Source organism: Octopus bimaculoides, chromosome 10, assembly GCF_001194135.2.
Source record: "Octopus bimaculoides isolate UCB-OBI-ISO-001 chromosome 10, ASM119413v2, whole genome shotgun sequence".
In the NCBI taxonomy this organism is placed as follows: Eukaryota; Metazoa; Mollusca; class Cephalopoda; order Octopoda; family Octopodidae; genus Octopus; species Octopus bimaculoides.
Window position 1 is genome coordinate 48,846,382 of NC_068990.1, and position 22,731 is coordinate 48,869,112.

The 22,731-nt window shown below is 34.4% G+C and overlaps 1 protein-coding gene across 1 annotated transcript in view; it reads right to left on the reverse strand.

The window, feature by feature from the left end:
- Positions 1-394: 394 nt before the first annotated feature.
- The window catches only part of LOC106878530 (DNA-directed RNA polymerase II subunit RPB1), a 32,427-nt gene continuing 10,090 nt past the window's right edge, over positions 395-22,731 (reverse strand). The window contains exons 7-26 of the mRNA XM_014927764.2: positions 22,549-22,681; positions 22,316-22,440; positions 21,802-22,012; positions 21,489-21,698; positions 18,519-18,767; positions 17,571-17,660; positions 17,241-17,369; positions 16,861-17,083; positions 16,203-16,413; positions 15,204-15,348; positions 14,491-14,596; positions 13,583-13,788; positions 11,434-11,658; positions 7,166-7,412; positions 6,591-6,691; positions 5,238-5,342; positions 4,028-4,210; positions 3,443-3,646; positions 3,163-3,349; positions 395-1,859 (exon numbers count right to left, since the gene is read on the reverse strand). Of these exons, the coding sequence (XP_014783250.1) occupies positions 499-1,859; positions 3,163-3,349; positions 3,443-3,646; positions 4,028-4,210; positions 5,238-5,342; positions 6,591-6,691; positions 7,166-7,412; positions 11,434-11,658; positions 13,583-13,788; positions 14,491-14,596; positions 15,204-15,348; positions 16,203-16,413; positions 16,861-17,083; positions 17,241-17,369; positions 17,571-17,660; positions 18,519-18,767; positions 21,489-21,698; positions 21,802-22,012; positions 22,316-22,440; positions 22,549-22,681 (4,651 nt within the window). The 3' untranslated portion in view covers positions 395-498. The remainder of the gene's footprint in view (positions 1,860-3,162; positions 3,350-3,442; positions 3,647-4,027; positions 4,211-5,237; positions 5,343-6,590; positions 6,692-7,165; positions 7,413-11,433; positions 11,659-13,582; positions 13,789-14,490; positions 14,597-15,203; positions 15,349-16,202; positions 16,414-16,860; positions 17,084-17,240; positions 17,370-17,570; positions 17,661-18,518; positions 18,768-21,488; positions 21,699-21,801; positions 22,013-22,315; positions 22,441-22,548; positions 22,682-22,731) is intronic.

The following is a 22,731-nucleotide window of genomic DNA, read 5'->3' on the forward strand; positions in this document are numbered from 1 at the left end:
TTTTTTTTTTTTTGTAAATCTCAGTCAAACTAGCACTGTATTCCCATGAAATTTTAAAATGTAAAGGATATAAGAATTTTGTCAAAAGTGAATTTTTTTTTTTTCAACTACAATATGATTTAGAAGTTAACATTTACAAACACTCTGGAATATTTCAAAAACAATTCCTTTGAATTTTTTTTTCATTTGTTTTTCTAATTCCTGATAATTATTTAAAATAAAAACTATAAAAAAAATCTTGGCAACTGTGTTTGTGTGTATTCATTGATTAATATCAATAGATAAATATAAAACCCAGCCTACATAAAAGGCAGCATGGTAATTTATTTACAAATATATATGTATATACAAATGAATTGTATTAATGATCAATTGGATCAGACATGTCTGTGCAGGTGTGTGTGTATATCAGTGTATTATATGATGAATGTCTAGTTGTGTGTATAAGTATATATGTATAGTTTCTGTAGTGTATGTTGGTCCTAATTCTCCATAAGCTTATGTTTCTTTATCATCATCATCATCAGTTGGGCTGTAAATCGGACTGGCTGGAGAAGGTTTTGGTGAACTAGGAGAATATGTGGGACTAGTTGGAGAATATTTAGGACTTGTGGGGCTGTATGTAGGGCTGGTAGGAGAGTATTTGGGACTTGATGTTGGACTGGTCGGGGAATATTTGGGGCTAGTTGGGCTGAAAGTAGGACTGGTTGGAGAGTATCTAGGAGAAGTCAAACTATATTGAGGGGACGTTGGGCTGTACTCAGGAGAAGTAGGGCTGTATTTTGGTGAAGCAGGAGAATAAGTTGATGTGGGTGTGTATTTTGGACTGCTGGGAGAGTATGCAGGGCTTGTGGGAGAATATTTTGGAGAAGAAGGAGAATACTGAGGAGAAGTAGGAGAGTAAGAAGGAGAAGTTGGAGAGTAAGATGGTGATGTAGGAGAGTAAGAAGGGGATGTAGGGCTGTATTTCGGACTGCTGGGGGAGTAACTTGGACTGCTAGGACTGTAGCTAGGAGAGCTAGGACTATAGTTGGGGCTGGTGGGAGAGTATGACGGACTAGTAGGAGAGTAAGATGGGCTAGTTGGAGAATATGAAGGGCTGGTAGCACTGTAATTAGGAGAGGAAGGCGAGTAACTGGGGCTTGCTGGGCTATAACTAGGGCTAGTCGGAGAATAAGATGGACTTGTTGGAGAATAAGAAGGACTGGTTGGAGAGTAAGAAGGAGAAGTGGGGCTATAGCTAGGGCTGGTTGGAGAGTAAGAAGGAGATGTGGGGCTGTAACTAGGACTGGTTGGAGAATATGAGGGGGAAGTAGGACTATAACTAGGACTGGTAGGGGAGTATGATGGGCTAGTTGGAGAGTAGGAGGGGCTGGTTGGAGAATAAGAGGGTGAAGTTGGGCTATAAGAAGGACTGGTAGGTGAGTAAGATGGTGATGTTGGGCTATAGCTTGGTGAAGATGGAGAATAAGCAGGACTTGCAGGGGAATATGATGTACTTGATGGAGAATAGCTAGGGCTGTGTGGTGTCATAGCTGGTGACACAGGTACATAAACAGGAGATTTAGGTGAATAACTTGGAGACAGTGCGCCACCAGGGCTCGGAATGTAAGCACTGCCTGGCGATGACGGAGATCCACTGAGGGGAGACCAGTATGCATTGTAGCCGGGACTGCAACCACTTTCACTTGCAGCTGATGGTGAAAAGCCAGCACCACCAGGTGTCATTCCACTTCCAATACCAGGGGACCAAGAGCCGATATAACCAGGTGTGGCACTTGTGAGCCATGGTGTCATCTGTGGTGACATTCCAGTCATAGGACTTCCACCAGATCCAAAGAACATTCCAGTGCCCATACCTGCAAATAAATTTAAAATGAAAATTTACTAAAACTTTTATCTATGTTAAATTAGTTAACCTCAAGTAATATAAAATCTTGTTACTGGCAAAGACAACAAGGATGTATTTAGATGCATTTACAAATCTTTACTGTGATTTGAATTCTTACTCTAAGCTAAGTAAAGAAATTTCAATGGCAAAAAAATCTTAAATAGAAGAAATTGTGCTAATATTATAAAAATCTGCTTGTGTAAGTGATACATAATGAGAGGTATTCCATGAATATATATGACAGTCAATGCTGACCAGAACATCATCATTACTGAGAGAAGTATTTGCTACATAAAATATTCAAGTATGTCTAACATGTAAATTACATGAACAGTGAACACATTGAACACAACAAGAGAATAACTAGCAGTGTTAGTATTGGTTCCAATTAAACTTCTCTTAAATTAGATTTAACTTCCTCACATTTAAATAATCAGTTCATGATTAGTGTTCATCAGAAAAGCTCACTTTTTCTCATTCAAAGTAATGAGATTGATATTTCTAAATTCTGAAAACCTTCTAAGATAGTTCACACTTAATGTTACTCATTAATATGCTTATGCAATCAAACTTTATTACAGACCCTCACCAACTCTAAATTTATGCTGCATAAAATTATAGGAAGTTTGGTCAGGTAATGTGACCAAATGTCACACAATTATTTTTTCTTAACAGTTAGCATTAGAAAATCCATTCAAAAGAATAAATCATTTATTTATATCACATTATCATCAGAGAACTATGTTGACAAGTAGAGAAGAGTGTCAAACTAAATGCTTATTTTTAATTATGTCCTCCATGTTCCAAATTCAAAACAGTGGATTTAAATTTTGCCTTTCATTTCTCAGGCACATCAATGAGTCAGTTCAGTTAACTGTACTACTTCCCTGAAAATGTGTGGCCTTGTGCCTAAGTAAAAAGTTTCAATCTCTAGATTTGGTTCAAACAGCTGGTATTTAGCTCAGAGATGAGGATCTCTCATATTTTGAAATGATTCTTTAAGTCTAAAACAATATCAAATGAGGTAAAATTATATTACCAAGGAAAGTGTTGTTACAAAATTGAAGTAAACCACTTACATTTAAAAAAATCCAATCTGTCAAGCAGTTCGCATTCAAGTATTAATTCCTCGCTGATTACTCAGATTAACTATACAGTCATATGCTAAGAAATTGTTACCAAGAAGGAATAAATTATGTTGTTCTCTCTCCTTTCCCTCAATAGATCACAAAACAATGCAAAAAGCTGGCATAAAATCATAAATTGCTTACCAGTACCAAGCATGCCAGGGCCAACATTGGATGGTATTTCCATACCAAATTTGCACTTGTCCCCATCAAGAAGTAAATCAAAACTACCGGTGCCAATCCGTGCAAGTTGCCCCACCATTATGTTCTCCGAGACACCTTTCATTGGATCAATTTCTGAATGAGAAGCTGCTTCCATCAAAATATCAACCTAAATTGGTGATACAAACACAGAAATTAGGATTAAATATTGAAATTACTCTCAGCAATAATTTAAATAGGTTAATAAAGAGAAATAACTTACGGTTTCTTCAAAAGAACACCGAGCTAATGCACCAGTTTCTTGTCTGTTAACACCATGACGAGTGATTGCCATTAAATGACCTTTAGCTGTCATAACATCACATAACAAGGCCAAATGTCGGTAATTTACATATGAACCATCAAAAGAAATTACATGGTTCATCTCTTTTTCAATTGATTTTCGAACAGCTTCAATTCCAAGTGACTAAAATAACAAACAAAATTATTTTGTTTTGTGAATTGCAACAATCACAATATGTCGATATATAAAAAAAGTTAGTTGTTTAATGAAACCAGTTTAAATTTGTGATTATTTTAGAATTTAATTGAAACTCTTAAGGGGTGTGTTTAGTTAGAAATATAGCATTGAAAGGGTTAACAATAAAAAAGTCAAATATCAGCAACCAATAATGGATTGTTAAATTAAACAAAGTATTCTCAAAGCAACATTTGTAAGCTGCTCAGTACAACTATATCGTAGCAGGACACTTGCACATCACCGCTGGTATACAAAATTTTCATCTCCCAAGTTATCAAAACTTGTTGCAACACAACCTGAAACACAGAAAATTTCAAAAGTACTTACCGAGAAGATTTCAACTATATCGTTAGATGTAGTTCGACACTTGTCAACATCTTTTTCACTGATTACTTTCATCAGAGCAGTCCCATCAGTTTCAAGAATCCATTCAGCAACTGCTTTAAATTCACCATCATCAGTAATGTGGATACGTTTTTTGTCATCAGTTGTTGGTAAATGCATGTACACCTGCCATAAAGATAATGACATCACCATCATTTAATGTCCATTTTCCATGCTGGCATAGGTTGGACAGTTTGACATGGAGCTGGCCAGACTCCAATTGTCTGTTGTGGCATGGATGCTACAGCTAGATGCCCTTCCTAACACCAACCACTTAATAGAGTGTGCTGGATGCTGTGTTTATGCAGCACTGGCACAGGTGCATTTATGCAGCACTAGCAAGAGTGCTTTTTATGTGGCACTGGAACCTTTAAAAACAAGCCTGTATGTGTGGAAGACAGCAATTTTACTGAGCTTGAGGCATCTTATCAAGTACAGCAAATAGCCACATCTCCAGGTCCTTTGTCATTTCCTCAATCAGTGAGGCCCTGCATTCCAAGATCCTTTCTCACCACTTCATCCTACATCTTCTCGGGTCTCCTCCACAATTACAGCTCAGCACTTCTTTACACAGCTATCCTCATCCATATGCAACACATGACCAAACCAGTGCAGTCTTCTCTCTTACATACATCTAACACCTCTTATACCCAGTTTTCCTCTTAACCCTTTAGTGTTCACATTATTCTGCCATAATTAATGCTTTTTTATCCACATTATTTTGAACTAATCAAGCATTATCTCGTAGCTATGAGATTTTGATGAGGTAGCTGTTAATTTTTAAAACGATATTGTAGGGTTGGTGTGAGAGACCAGATCTGGCCAGTTTGAACATAGAATAGGCAGAATACTTTTGGCCGGATATGGCCGGTTTAAATGCTAAAGGGTTAAACCATTTACACTCTGTCGTGCATGCACACCGACATTACCCATCCAACAGAGATGCTAGCTTCATTTCTTTCAAGCCTTCACAAGCCCCCTGTAGTCAAATCCCATGTTTCACTGCCAGCTGTATGTACACAGGCATCACTGGAAGACAATATACTGGTCTTCAAAAAGATAACACAAATTTTTTAAATCAAAAGATATTAAACCAGCAGACACTATAGAAGCCCATTGAAATCATTAGAAAATTAAATCAAAGTTTATTTACCTTGGAAATTGACTCAATGCCTTGCAGAGTCATGTCTGTTAGAATATTGGCTTCAATACAGCGCAACAGAACATCATCTTCCATTTTATCAACAATATCTTCTTCCTATATATTACAAGAGAACAATGAATTGATATACAAGAAGTTTTTTAATTCAGTAAGTATATAAACTATTGATAGACCTAATCCACCTGTTGACTGCTTGATTATAACCTGACCTATGGTGTCTTTCATGTAGTCTGTACTGTTGTAAACATTCAGACTAAGTTTTGAATCTTTTCTGTTTGGCTGCTAAGGTTTCAAAAATCAAAGTTTATCGAAAATTTTAAAATTTGGTACATTAATGTAGTTTTCCCAGCTGAATTGCTGGAGTTATTTCACTTTTACCAGAAAACCTTTTTTAAATTATAGAGGGTCAAGAAACAGGTTTTGGAAGCTATCATTTTGTGCATGCCAGCACCCTGAAAATAGGTGTTGTTAATATTTGGTTTTAAGCATTCAATATGCATTTAATGCGATAAACAGCACATTACAAATTAAATATTTTAAAAAAACAGTAGAACACAGCATCAACAAGTGGTTTCAATATATTTGTCAACATGTGCTTTCTCAGAGACAAAAGAGTTCTCATGTTTGGCTTGTAACTGTGGAAATAGGCATGAATGTGTCTGCAGCTTATGAGTGGCTAAAATTACCCAACATTTTCAAACTTTAATAGCTAATAACTCTTTGATTTATAGCGAAAATGATTTTTCATGGCATTGATTAGCCTATAAAAGTGTATCAGTACACTGAATATGAAATCAGTTCGAACAGAAACTGAAATTGGCAGCTAAATAGAAAAGATCCCAAGTTTCTAATCTAAGGATGATTCAATATCAAAATGCTGTTTCCTACAGGACCTTCCCTGCAAAGAGCCACATTCGTTAAAGGATACTAGTGTATCTAGTTTTTCAGCAGAACCCCATTGATATCTTATACAGGGGTTCTAACTGTTAGGTAATAAGCTCAGAAAGCTGATTCATTTACTCACCAGCTACCACTGATTTCCAACAAAGATTAAAGTAATTAGCAGCAACATTAGTCATGATTGCTTCCTTCCTTTACTAACACAAGTCTTTGAGATCCAGCAAAGGCTATCCTTTACTCTTTAGAGTGAAATATCTAAAAAAAAATTACTCAACACATCTGCGATACTTGTGCTATCATTAGTTTGACCACCAGCTCATACTAGAAACAACAAACAATATCTGTCAATTATTTTAGGCAAAATCATCATAAGCCTTTTCAACCTTCAAAAGTATAAAATTTCTATGTAAAGAATAGAAAACTTAAGATACCAAAATCACTCACCTCTTGCATTTTACCTTCATCTGAGCTCATGATTCGGATTCGAAGGACTAACTTTTCAGCATTGTCATCATTAAAAATACAATTCAAGTCATCTCCAAATCCTAGTGAAAAATACAAATGATCAAAACAAAACAGATTTTAAAATGTGTGTAGTATTAAAGGAACTGTAATCACAAAACCAAAATGCAATAGTCAAAAAAGTGATTGAGTTATTTATTTATTGTCAGTATGGGAAAAATCTGAAACCAAGAGAGAACTTAGATTAAAGATGAGTAGGTAGCTAAAACTAGTTTTTCAGTAAAACAAAAAAATACACAATGGACTGATAAGTTTAATGTTTGAGTTCAGAGAAAGATGAAAAGATTGCGAGAGGATGGTAGTAACTAAAGTCAAATTGAAATGGGAACAAATCAGTCACTTACAGAATTGAGGACAAGCAATACTTAAATAAATCATAAGATTTCAGTTTAAACCAAATTATACAAATATTTTTCATTGGAAAATCAAGCAGATTCAAAGATTGTAATTTAAAGATGCACTTGATTATACCAAATACAATTTTAGAAAGTCCTTACCTGCAGTGATTTTTTCTGAAATCTGTTCCATTGTCAATTTTTTATCAGTCATTCTTTTCCGGTCCAGTTCAATGCGAAGTAACCAGGGAGAAATACGTGACACATCAAAGTCTGGCATTTCATAGTAGACATTGACCCAGTCTTGATCTTCAGCAATGGTTGTATTTTGAGGATCAGGATCATAATGTATGGCAGTATTCCCTGTAACCTTCCGCAATGTCGTGTGTTCCAGACGATGTAAGACATCCTGAAATAATAAAGAAATGGTGTCTTATAGTATAAACTGAAGTGTTATTCATCACATGACAGTTAACTTCTACTACCTTGGGTAATATCAGGATATATGGCATATATACAATAATTATTCTTTAACTTTCATCAAATTTGCTGGTGCTTATACAAAATAATGAAATGGATACAAATTTTTACAAGAAAAATATTTTAAACTAATCATTACCTTAAAATAAAATTAAATAAACAATATTCAACAAGCAAAAAAATTGAAAACAAAATTACTCTCCATGTTGATGTATTATAGAAATCAACCACAAAAACAGAAATTTCATTTTTAAACTTAGACTTGAGGATAGGACCAAACCTTCCACACCTAGCCCACCCCATGTAAGCTTAAAGGATCACAAAGAAAACTTTGCAGCAGACCCCTCCGTTCGCCTCATCTGCCCTTCCAGCTCTGATACAGTTAAGATCAGCAAATTTATACTCGATAGGATTTACACCACATTTACATTAAAACTCTGGACCAAAACCACTGAAGCAATCCAGTGGTTCAATTATCTATGCCCTAAGCCTATACCTTTAAATTTATACAAGTCGACATTGATCAATACTACTCCAGCATTTCTCCTATTCTAAATGAGGCCCTAATTTTCACCAAAAAACATTCCAAACTACCTCACGATGATACTGATACATTAGCAGCCCCCTGAAATATACTGTTCAATGGGAAATCCTGGAGCCACAAAGATACACCCAACTTTTTCGACATCCCCATGGAGGTCAGTGACTCCAACATCTCCGGTGATCTATACAGAGACGATGCTCTGTTCGCAATCCAAATTTCTAGCAACCGGAACATTGAACAGACTAGAAAAAGATTAAAAAGTTTTTTTAAAAACATTGGCCTCAGCATCTCCTTCTGTAACAACATTAAAACTGCTAATTTCCTAGACATAACTCTGGACTTGCAAAACCAAACCACAAACCTGGGGAAAACCTCCACTACATGAACTTCACCTCCAACCACCCTGCCTGTCCTAAAATCTATTGTGGAAAGCATTTCCTACTGGACTTCCTCACTTTCTGCTAATAAGGATTTATTTGATCAATATGCTGAATATTACAACTGTACCCTACAACATGCCAGAAATAAACTATCCAATACAAGTGGGATATTCCTCTCTCTACTAAACCTGGAACTGAAACCAGTTCCACACCCCAATATGGTAAACATAAAATCCCCCCTATCTCACCCTTCCAATACTTGTCCAAATTTCAGAATAACAGACAACCTAACAAACAACCCCCACTGCCAGATGACCATAAATCCTATATACATCACAACTCATCAAAACAGACACCAACATACACCTCCAGAAATCCACAACTGACTAACCTCCACCCTAATAAATTAACTCAACATAACCCAGAGCTCCATACATATAAACCCAAAACACCAACTGACCCCCTTAACACAAACCCTCAAAACTCCAACTATAATTCCACCAACACATGACCCTTAAATCTACCACAACGCCCAACTATACCTCTTGTAAAAATAGAGAACGACACAGAAAATACCACCCGGGAACAATAATTATCACACTACACAACCCCCACCCCCAATTTCTTAAATACTAATCTTAATGTTAGCAATAATAACAAACCCAACACCAATTCCTCACTAAATAGCAATCTCCTCACAAGCTCATCCGGAACACCCCCTACAAATCTATGCAGCTTCAGATGCCCAACCTCCTGTTTTGACCACTGTCTCACAAAAAGCATCGTTTTTAAGTGTACAGTATCAACTGCTAATTGTAACTACACACATCAATCAGCCCATGCAGTACAACCTTCAAAGCTAAAGTGAGCAACCACTACTCCAGTTTCAAGTCCCAAAGAAAATCCAACAATACATTGTTATCTTAGCTTATCAAACCCAAGTTTGATTCAACCCTACACTCTCAGCCACCCATGCCAAACCATGCAACAGCTATAATAACTAATGTGATCTCTGCATAGCCAAGGCCTTGGCGATTTTCCAATCCGTGGATTGTCAGAGTACATGTGTATACGCATGTATGTATGTATGTATGTATGTCTGTATGTGTGTCTATGCATGTCTATGTGTGTGTCTATGCATGTCTGCATGTGTGTCTATGCATGTCTGCATGTGTGTCTATGCATGTCTGCATGTGTGTATGCATGTCTGCATGTGTGTGTATGCATGTCTGCATGTGTGTGTATACATGTCTATGTGTGTATGCATGTCTATGTGTATGTATGCATGTCTGTGTATGCTATGTATGCATGTTTGTATATGTTCTGTATGTTATGTATGCATGTCTACGCATATATATATATGTATACACATACATATATATATGCAGCATACACATACATGCAGCATACACATACTTCACACACAAGGAAACAGAGGTACACACAAACATGAACACACCGATTACATACATACATACATACAAATGTACAAGCAAGCAAGCATACACACACACACACACACACATATATATATATATATGCTTGAACACATATATGCATATAGATAAACAGATAAATAGAAAGGTACATAGGTAATACAGACAGACAAGCACACACATAGATAAATGAAGACTGAAACATGACCATATACGCACGCACGCACGCACGCACGCACGCACGCACGCACACACACACACACACACACACACACACACATCCATACATAACAGATGCATGTACATAGTGACACAAACATGCACACACACAAATAAACACATGAATATGCAGAATACATTCAAACATACACATGCATACATATATATGCACACACATACATGTGTATACACATGAACACTGATACACACAGATGTGCATAAACAAACAAAAAGAACTCGGCACTGTTAACAGACAGAGTCAATGACTGAAGAGGTTGTAAGACACAATGAAAATTCGAGAAAAATAACTAGGTAAATGAGTGGAAATTGAACCGGTGAGTGTTAAGTAATAAGGCACTAAAAGGGAATGAATCACCTGAGACAATAATATCTATATATATTCATTCATATACACACATACACCCTCTCCTCCTCCTCCTCTATGATTTTTTCTCACTGTGTGTACCATTCCTTCACTCATTGCCTGTCATGAAGCCTTATATATTCACTTGTCCTGCACCTCTTATATTAACTTTCGCTGTATCTCTTACCTTTCTTTATACAATGTCAACTATTACTATACAGAGATGAACTTCCAGAAAATCGATAAGTTGGAACTGCAGAAGTTGTTAAACTTTTATAATTCTTTTTAAACAATCTTGATTCACTTCAATATATTTTCTTGCTATTATATACACCTTTTCAGTTAATATGCTCCAGAACATCTTTACACTTTCACCAACATCTAAATCTTGAACTAATTTAAACGTTATTATTATTCTTATCCGTTTAACCCTACAAGTTATTTCCCCTAGCAGTAGAACTAAACATCAACAAATCAACTCCAGAACTTAGAGGTCCAGCAAAAAGATATTGATAGATTTAGCTTTTATCTTTTATTTGTTTTAGTCTTTGGACTGCAGCCATGCTGGGACACGACCTTCAAAGATTTAATTGAACAAATCGACCCCAGTACTTATTTTTAAGCCTGCAACTTATTCTATTAGTCTCTTTTGCCAAACCAACACCAGTTGCCATGTGGTGGGAGAGAACACACATACACACACAGGGGAGAGAACACACATACACATGACAGGCTTCTTTTCAGTGTCCATCTACCAAATCCACTCACAAGGTTTTGGTCGGTCTGTGTTTAAGTAGAAGACACTCGCCTAAGGTGCCATGCAGTGGAACTGAATCCAGAACAATGTGGTTGGAGAGGAAACTTCTTACCACATGGCCACACCTGCACCTATTAAGTACCAGACTTAAAAATAAGTACTGGAATCAATTTCAAAATAGTTCCCCAGTATGGCTGCAGTCAAATGAATGACTTAAGAACAAGAGTATTAGTTTTGTAATTTAACTTACCTTCGCTTTTTCAGCATCTCTTGCTGACTGACCAGTTAGATAGACTGTAAGAGAAGGGGTTTTGGGTTTCTTTGAGATGTTAATGATTTCTTTTAACCTAGGCACACCTAAGGTTACGTTTTTGGCCGACACACCAGCATAATGGAAAGTGTTCAATGTCATCTGAGTGGCAGGTTCTCCCAAAGACTGAGCAGCTAATGCACCACACATTTCACCAGGTTGGGCCTTTAAGAAATTAACAGAAAAACAAACTTATCACATAGGGGGAATTAGAAAAATAAAGAGAAAGTAAAGCAAGTCCTTCAAATCAAAACATTGGTAACAAAACTGACCAAACTCAGAAATATGTCAATGAAATCTTTAACCCTTTAGCATTTAATCCAGCCAAAATATTCTGTTTATGTTAAAACCAACCAGATCTGGCCCCTCACACTTACCCTATAGTATCAATCTAAAAATAAAAATCAAAATTTTAATCTAGAAGATAATACATTATTAACCCTTTCGTTACCAAACCGCCCAAAGCCACCCAAAAAAAATTTTGGTTCATGTGACCAAGCCGCCCAAAACCGCCCGTAATCACCTATTCATATTTAAATGAGAATATCCGAGCAAATCTCGTTAGTACATTCGTGAAAACACGTGATTATTTTTGTAAACAGTTCAGCTATAGTTTTGTACGACGATCAACGTGTTTTTTTAATTTTGTGAATTTTGGGAGATTTTTTTCCAAATTTGTTCCTGTTGTGTTTTCAAAATTTGTAATCCTGACAAAAAAATGGATACGAATTTTATTCTGTCAAGCAGCGAGTCAGAATTCGAAGGATTTTCCATTGAAGACCTTGATAAATCTAACTCTGTAACCGAAAAAAAAAGCATGTGGTATTTGATAATGAATCTGAGGTTTCATTTTCCGAAAATGAAAGCAGTGAATCCGAGAGCTCCGATGATAGCAATAAAGAGAATGAATTAGTACCTGAATGGAGTGAAAATTTAAAAACTCCTTCTTTCAGTGATTTTTCTGAAGAAACTGGACCAAGTCACAGTCTTACCCAGGAGAGTAAAGCTTTAGACTATTTCTTTTTGCTTTTTCCGATGTGCCTATTTGAATTGATTACGGTGGAAACAAACAGTTACACTAAATGTAAACAAAGCGTAAAAAAGGATAGTTTGTGGTTTCCCATAAACTTGAATGAAATTAAAGCATATTTTGCCATAAATATTATTATGGGCATTAGAAAGTTACCTAGAATAACAAATTACTGGAGTAGTGATGAACCCTTTGGAGACGAATATGTCTCAAGTATAATGACGAGGATACGGTTTTTAAAATTGACTCAATATCTACATGTAAGAGACACGAGCAGTACACCAGTACGTGGAAAACCAGACTTTGATTCCTTATTTAAAATAAGACCCCTCATTGACTGTGTTCAAAGCACATATAAAACAGTTTATAGATGAGGATATGGTGGGCTATAAAGGCCGAGTGCGTTTTCGACAGTATATGCCAGGAAAGCGCACAAAATGGGGGATCAACGTTTGGAAAAGATTTGTGAATCAAATACTGGGTACTGCTCTGGATTTTAATTTTATACTGGCAAAAGAGACAGTAATAAATCCAGTAATGTGCACAACTCTTCTATAATAATATTTTGTTGTATACCCAATTGAATATTAGCTAATAACCCATTTTCTATAGCGGTGTTTGAACAAAAATTTTAATAATTTTATATTATGTTGAATTTACCTGTAATTTACCTGTAATTAAAGTCACTTTGTGACAAAAATTTTGGTATAGAATTGGTTGAGAACCTTTCGTTAAATTATCTTCCAAAAATCACATTAATATGTTAATAAATAAAAAAGTTAGAGTTGTTTAATGAAACCAGCCTAAATTTATGATTATGTTAGAAATTAACTGAAACACATAAGGGGTGTAATTTGGTTAGAAATATGGTAACGAAAGGGTTAATTCAAAACATTGTGAATAAATAGCATTACATTTGACTGAGTAATTTAAATGTTAAAAGCTAAATACAAAAGAAACTCAAACTTTATTTTCTTAACTAATGTCAATCCAACCATAACTTTAGCTTACGTTGTTTTTTTTTTAATAATGAAAAAGCTGTAAAATCAAATGTCTTACCTGAGCCTGTTGAAAGCGAGTTTCAATTTCACCCAAGAGCCATTCAAAAGCTTCTGTAGAAAGCCTGTATTCTTCAGCCACCCGTTTTGCACACAATGTTGATCGGATTAAGCATTTCATCAAAAGGGTTGCATTCTCATTAGCAATTACACTCAATCGGTCCTCGCCTGCCACAATGCACAGCTTCTTGCACAACTGACGAACACCTGTGATGGAAAAAAAAACCAATATCTCAATACTGTATGCAGAGCAAGTTCAATCTTTATTGGCAAGTAACTATATCTACCACATTATAGTTTTGTTATTTCATAAATGAAAACCACAAATCTTAAAAGTGATATTTTCACTTAATTATATTAATCTTGGAAGCTCTATATATTTGATTCTGAGACGAGTGGTATGTAAACAGAGATCTGCTACAGAATTTAAATATAAATAGATAACATTGATCTATATGCATAATGCACAAAAGCTTTATATTTTAAAAGGAAATGGAATGCAACATGTTCATGTTAGAGAATTTTCAGCTTACTTTGTAATAGTTTGACAAATCGGTTGAAACCGCATTATAGTCTTGCTAATCAGGTGCTTACCTATTACTTCATGTTTTTTAGTGACATGGTTAAAGAATGAAATGACAAAGGATGGAAATCTAAATAATTTTATTCTGATTTGTTACATAATAGTGCAATTCTGACACATACAAAACAATAATTAATGCTAGGAAAATAAACCTAAAATATTGGTTTCAAATTTTGGCACAAAGCTAGCAATTTCAAGGACAGGGATAAGTCAATTACAACAACCTCAGTGCTCAACTGCTACTTATTTTATCAACCCTGAAAGGATGTAAAGCAAAGTCAACCCTGTCACCTTAAAATAAACCTAAAAGATTAAGACATTATTACCTTCAACAACTTTCAGAGGATGAAGATCAGATGGTTTTCTTTTATCAATCCGAAAGATTTTCTGTGCATTCCAAATCAGTCTTTGTAAATTACAAGGAAGAACAACCTTTGGAAAAGAAAATCCGTAATTTTGTTTTAAAAAAATTATGAAAGCTAGATATATGGAGGTAAGTCCAACCACCACCAAAGATAATACTGAAGCACAATTTATTTATCTTTAGAAGATAATCTTTTAAACTAAAACATTACTGCAACACACAATTTTTTACTGGAGTCAAATTTATAACTACTTAATAATTGCATAGCTCAAAAATTTGTAATTATGATTAAACATTAATAAAAGTCAATCCAATCAAATGTGAAAAAGCTCTAAAATTAATGTCATTAAAATGAACTATTACCTTCATTTTTTTTGTTTGTTAAATAATATGTTTACAATATCGATCATTTGCTCTTCAAACATTAACAAGGGTCTTATTCTTGAATATGTAAACTGATTGAGGTTGGATTCAAACCCAGCCAGAATCAATGTACATATTCAGGAGTAAGACACTTAATAATAATTGGAGATCAAATCAACTAAACTTTAGTGTAAATATACTTCTTCACCCTAGAGAAAAGTCTACAAAACAATCATCTTATTGCAATGAATCTTTCAACTCAAAAGGAAATAAATTCTACATTGTAAAGTGAAATCAGTAAAATTGTATTACTTTGTTGTCTCCTTTGTCAAAAATGGTTCGCAAGATATTTCTGTCAGAAGTAAGTTGTTCCCACTCTCGTTCAAGTTCAGCAATAGAATGTGGATCACTCATCAAACTCTTCATTGTTTCTTCAGTCAAACATTTCTTCATATTACTGCAAATAGAAAAAAATTATCTTTGATTACCAGCTGGAATTTTAAAAATGGGACATAACCTTCAATCTATTGTGGAAATAACAAATAATGTAAAATGCCAATGCATATTTCTGCATTAACTAGTTTTTCTTTCCTTGTTATTGTTTTTTTTAAAGGCACAATCTTATAGTTGCCTTTTAAAAATCTTAGATAAGCAGACAAAATATTTAATGTGATCTCTAACAAACTAACAGAGAGGTGGTAGTTAATATGTGGTAGATGTACAGTAGTTAGCAGTAATTGAAAATTTATAAACTACTGAGACAGTTAACCATCTAAATGATCAAATTAGTGTTAGCAAAAATTATGAAGAAACAATTCTCTCTCCACACAAAAAGTAAACTGTTTAATACAGGAGGCAGTAAATATAGAAAATCAGCAGCAAGAGGAGAGAAATCAAATATAATTAGTTGGGTCAACCCATGCCAGCATGGAAGGCGGACGTTAAACAATGATGATGATGATTATGTAGTTTCAACATGCAAAAATGTAGAGTGCTATTGGGCTCAAACTTGTGATATTAATTGATGAGATTAGATAATGGAAGACTCAATAAGTGATGAGGTCAAATCTTAGTATGCTACAACACCAAAGATGAAATGACAGAAAGAATGAGATTGGAGGTACTATACAGCACACCCATTAATACATGCCAGCAAGAAAAATATTAAAGATAATGATCCTCACTATTTCTTTCAATAAGACTTGTTCAATACTAAGATAGATTAGTCTGTATACTAATAAACACCTATATTCAACAGTACAAAGATTTGAAATATTTTCCATTATCGACATTACCATTAACAACACTTACCGCTCATTGGAAGCATCAAATTTGAATTTCTTCTCAAAGGCAATATTGGAGGGTTTCAAAGTAGGCATCTGCTGAAACTCTACACAGCAGGCATCCAAACCATCTTCACCATAACGTAACTGAATAAGTTGCTCTACCTGGTTTCGGACTGTTCCATCATATTTTACCATTACACTTTCCATAGCTTTTATCAGACGTCTCTGAATATACCCTATCACAAAACAAAATAATGTAATGTTGAAAAAAACTAAGCAACCTTCATAACATTAATTTACTATGGTATTCTTTGTCAATATTCTCTCCTATGTATGACTAACATACAATTTCAGCAACTGCAACACAATGAAGCTTTATTACTTTGAAACATTATGACTTTAAGTCAGAATGTATCCAGGAATAATAGTAAGTTGTATTTCCAAATTACAAGAGAAAATTTGTAAAAAGTTATTTCTGATAAAATTTTAAGCACTCGATATTAGAGCAAGCAAGTTGAAAGTTCTAATTGAAGTCAGCTTGTACATAAGATTGTAACAATACTATGAAAGAGAAACCAACATCAATAAGCATCCAAAGCATCAGTACCTATCAACATATGAACCATTATAACATTGAAACTATTAAAACATGGAGATTGAGTGGTATAATACAAAACACCTACCAGTCTCAGCTGTTTTCACAGCTGTATCAATAAGACCTTCACGACCTCCCATGGCATGAAAGAAAAATTCTGAAGGAGTCAAGCCAGCCAGATAGGAGTTCTCTACAAAACCCCTTGATTCTGGGCCGTAATCGTCTTTGATGAAGTGGGGTAAAGTTCTATGTCGGAATCCAAAAGGAATCCTTTTGCCATCAACGTTCTGTTGGCCTACACAAGCAATAACCTGCATAACAAAAACAAAGTACTGTATAGAACAACAACTTAAGAGTGTATGTAGTAAGAAGATAGATGCAATGTATTTTATATAACATACAACATAAACTCAGAGTACTAATATATTTGATGAAAATAGACAGAAAAACATTGTAATAGCAACTGACCTGTGAAATATTAATTTTTGATCCTTTCGAACCAGCTACAACCATAGCTTTGAAGTTGTTGTATTCTGACAATGAGCGCTGAGCAGCACTACCTGTCTTGTCTCTGGCATCATTTAAAATACGATTCACCTGAAACATACATATTTAACACATTTTCAACCAGATTAAATGAAAATTCAGCTTCAATATGAAGCATTTTATATTTAAAAGCAATTCAGTGCAAGCAAAATAAGTACAAAATTGAAATAAAAATGTTTAATGTCAGCAACTTAGTACATTTAATATTACAATACTATACATTAATTCTCACAAGAAAATATTAAACATTACCTGATTTTCAAAAGTCTGTCTCAAGGTATTACCAGGACTTGGTTCCAATTCATCATTGTGGGCTTTCTGAATTACTTCTTTCACTTCACTCTTTTAAAAAGAATAAACAAATTTACAAGCAATTAACAATATTCCCATATTATTTTAATGTTATGTAACTATTACAGTAAGCATCGTTTAAAGTATCAAAATCAGACTATCTTTAACTAAAAAAAAATGTAAATAAAACTATTTTTAAAAATCAAGTAAACAGTGACAAAAGATAATTTGAAATCCTCAGCATTTTATATCAATCTTTTGTCATTTGTATCAGATATCACTTAGATCTATCTAAATCTAATATCAGCACAAACATTTATGTGATCACAAGATTTCATCAAAGTTTCACACTGGAAATGACCTACATTAATTGGAGACACTCGTCAGAAAGAGGATCTGAGGAATAGAGGAGAGCAAGGAGGTGGAAAGTGATGAGAGTGTAATAAAATTTCATATCTACATAAATTTTAATTCTAACTATAGTTCCATCAACTTCTTGCAGTTCAATCAACATACACATTATCTAGTCATAAATTTATTGATTAAACTCAACTTGAAATCTTTCCTCACTCTTTATGGCATTTACCTCCTTTGAAAGATAAGTTGTAAATAGGTAGCTATGCAAAAAAGGCAGTTGAATGAAAATATTTTCCTTCAAAGAAGCTGTACTTCTGTTATGTAATTATAGCTGAGTGTACTGGGTATTGAGAACTGAATGCCTCTGCCAGGGACATAGCACTGCACCAAGCTATCAACTTATCTGATATGCTGATGGGTTACAGTTCTCTCTGCATCAGAAACAATCCTGATCAAATCATTTACTGTTCTCAGATGCCAATATTAAAACAATTTGTACAAAACCTTCAATATGAAACATACAGCATAGAAACAGAGGAACACACTACTCACCTTAGCCCTTAGAATGGTGTCCTGGATTGCACGATATGTTGATGGATCAGCAATGGTATCTCCAATACCAATGCTATGTCCCTCTAGAAGAAGCCAGTTATTCACAACAGTTTGAATATCACCATACAGTAGGCCAGCACATTCATACCCTAACTCCAAGAAGACAATATGAACCAAAGAACCAGCAGATGTACCAAGAGTCTTTTTGCACAAAATACCAGACAGCAGTTCACCATCTTCAATAAGAACCTATAATAAATATAATTTGAAAACAATTTTATAATTTGAAAACAATTTTAACTGCCACAGGTTATATAGTAAGTATTAATTTATCAAATGTACTTAAGACAGGTGTAAGAATGGCTGTGTGATAAGAAGCTTGCTTCCCAACTACATAGTCCTGGGTTCAGTCCTACTGCATGGTACCTTGGGCAAGTGTCTTCCACTATAGCCACTATAAGAGTGGATTTGGTAGATGGATATTGAAAGAAGTCCGTCATATACATGTGTATATTTGTGTGTGTATGTGTGTGCGTGTGTCCGTCCCCCACATCATCGCTTGACAACCAATGTTGATGTGTTTACGTCCTGTAACGTAGCAGTTCAGCAAGAAACCAACAGATTGAGTACTAGTCTTACAAAGAATAAGTTCTGAGGTCAATTTGTTCGACTAAAGGTGGTGCTCCAGCATGGCAGCAGTCAAACATTAAAACTTACTTACTTTGAATCACTCTTCATTATTATAATTGTAAATAAGATTAAAATAATACAGTAGTACAAAATTTAAATGACTAACATTTTTACTGTCACGGGTGACATGGAAATAATCATAAATTTACTATTTAAAAGCCTGGGTTAGATGAAATTCATTAGGAGTAGATTTTCTATGGTAAGATTGCTCTTCCTGTCATCAACATTCATCTATTTCCAAGCAAGTTAATATTTCTCCATTAAATAAAGACAGCACAATATCTAGACAGGTTTTCACAAAAGATTACAAATAGCATCATTTATACAATGGTGATGTTCATTTATAATTATGTGTTGTCAAGATAACACACAAATTTCTGTCTGCCAAATCCATTCACAAGAAATTGGTCAGCTTGGGGCTATGAAGGTGCTGGTCAGTGGGACTAAACTTGAAACTATATGGTTGCCAAGCAAACTTTTTAAACTATACAAGCTTGACTTGCTTCAAAAACTGTTGTTCTAAATCCTTTACATTAGGTTACCATTTCAAAGACACCACATTGATATTATTGAAAACAATTACTTAAAGTTTCTTACAAGGCAAAAAATTCACAAACTACACAAAATGAAAACAACTTAAATTTAGTTTCTAAATTATAGTAGGATTTAATTTCAAGGTCAAGAAATACTTAACCCTTTCATTTCCAACCTATTTGAAAGCCCCAGAGGATTTTTTTTTGGCTCATGTTACCAACCTGCCCAGAATTAACCAAGGTAACATATACATATTTAAATGAGAATTTCAGCACAAATCACATTTGTACATTTGTGAAAACACATGATTTCACAACGTAAACAATTGTGTTACAGTGTCTGACATTGTTTGACTTGATATGAGCTCTTTAATTTTCAGAGATTTTTTTAGCAACATCAATTTTTTACTGACAAAAAATGGATACCAGTTTCATGTAGTCAAGCAGCGAATCAAAATTCAAAGGCTTTTCAAAAGACATGGAGAAATATAGCAAAGTATATAACAAACATAAAAACTACATATGTGATTATGAACTGACCATTTCGATTCCTAAAAGTGAAACCAACAATTCCAACAACAGTTCCAACAGCAAATAAAGGACATGAATTTGTACTTGAATGGAGTAACTTTTTTCTTAGTGATTTTTTTTTGGGGGGCGGGAAGAGACTGGACCTAGGAAGAGCCTTTCCAAGGAAACAAAATCGTTAGACTTTTTCTTTTTAATTTTTTCCTTTTAATTTGGTTGAAGCAATTGTGGGAATGAATCATTTTGCAGAACAATAAACCAAGAGGAAATCTAAGCAATTTTTGCTATCAACATTATTATGGGTATAAGAAAGCAACCCCGAATTATAAATGGATAGATAATTCAGTAATGTACACAATTTTTCTATATTAAAATTTTGTTGCATACCCAACTGAATATTAGCTAATAACTCATTTTCTATGGTGATGTTTAAACAAAATTTTAATTTTACATTTCATTGAATCTACCCCTATTTACCTGTAATAAAATTAACTCTGCGACAAAAATTATGTAACAGATTTGATTAAGAATCTTTTGTTAAATTGAGTTCCAAAGATAAAGTCAATAATAAAAAGCGTTTTTTTATGAAACCAGTCTAAATTCATGATTATTTTAGAATTTAACTGAAGCACATAACAGGTGTATTTTAGTTAGAAATGTAGTAGCAAAAAAGTTAAATTCTGGCACTAAACCTTGCCTAAAGTAGTACGATTCCTCAGCTACATTCATGATTGACTGACATTCCTACAGAGTCTCAAAACTGTACCGCATCCACTTATCTTTTCTACAAGAGCAGCTACAACTTCAAATTTGTAGACTGCATCATAAACTCTAAACTTGCATGAAAAAAATAAAACCATGATTTAGATATGCATGTTGACATTCTTCAAAAGCTCGGTGTTACTGCTTATCTAAACACATTGGGATGATGCAACCACTGTGACGAGCAAATTCAAGAAAATGGCTACAACATATCCGAGTAGACTAAGGCAAATGCTGAAACAAACTAAAATACTCATTACTGTTGTCTTTCAGAAACATCCAGATCATCAATAATATTAACTGTATAAATATCATGCATAACACTTGCCACCTGGTGCTACAGCATAATGACAGACTCAACAGATTATGAATATCGTCTTTTCCTGAACTACACAACAAAATTATTGGGTTAAGTAAAACTGTTCGCTATCTTCTAAACAGACAAGCAAAAACTAACTTTTGTGTCTCCTGGAGATATCCATTTGTAAGGTCCTTCATCTTCAGAATCAGGGTGAGTGCTGTGTGAACGGATACAATTAACACGTCCTGGGATGATCAGAGAAAAGAGCTGTTTTCCAGTCCACAGTGGTTTGGGTTTGAAAATAGCAGGAGGAGGCATGCGCCCATCCCATCGTGGAAGGTACATGAGTAAGTTCATCATCTGAGCCTGAAAGAATAAGAGGAAAGGATTTTAAAATCTTTACTTTCAGAAAAAAGATGACACGAAAGCAAAAAACAAATTTTAATAAAAAGAAGACAAACGTATTTACTCTGGTTAAAAAGACATCCCGTTTTGTCATTTTCCTGACAGCTGCAAGTGTGTCCTGTACAATACCCATGACAGGCCGGTTGGCTTGAGGAGTGAGAATCATACGAGGTACAGCAGCCAGGTTGTAAATTTCTGCTTTTGTCTCCAAAGATTGAGGCAAGTGAAGATTCATTTCATCACCATCAAAATCAGCATTGTAAGGGGTTGTTACACTGAAATATAAGACATAAACATGAAATATAAGACGTACAAAATCTACCTTCCCATTTTACAAATCAACTGAATTTCCATAAGGAAATTTAATGAAGATTTTAATTAGTTACAAAGCTACAAGTCTTCCTGGCAACTGAACTCCTTTTTACTTAAACCAAATCTTTTGGTTTGAACTAACAAGTGTTCTATAAATTTTGTCTTCAATGGTAATAACATAATATTGTCAATTTAATTCAATAATAATATCATTTTTGAAGTATGCATATCAGAAATACAATAGAAATAATTAAATTCAAGTTTACCTTAAATTTAATCTAAATGTAGACCAAGGTAGAACTTTTACTCTGTGACACATCATACTCATTTTGTGAAGTGTTGGTTGTCGATTAAAGATGACAACGTCATTGGTCTGCATGTGTCTCTCAACCTTAATAAAATCAATAAAAAATATATCATTAACTGCAACAATAACAAAATAATAGTTTTGCTGCAGAAGGAATATGTGACCTCAAGGAAAGAAAAAAATTTATCATACCTTGTAACCAATTTGTAAATGGAGATCTGAAGCTTTAGGATGGTATCGTAGATCAATTCTTTCACCATTGTCTCTGATAATATATTTAGCACCAGGGTATTGATTGGCACCTCGATTGACCAAATCATGCATTCTGAAAATATGAACATTTTAAAAACTATATATACCACACTTTCTTTTCAT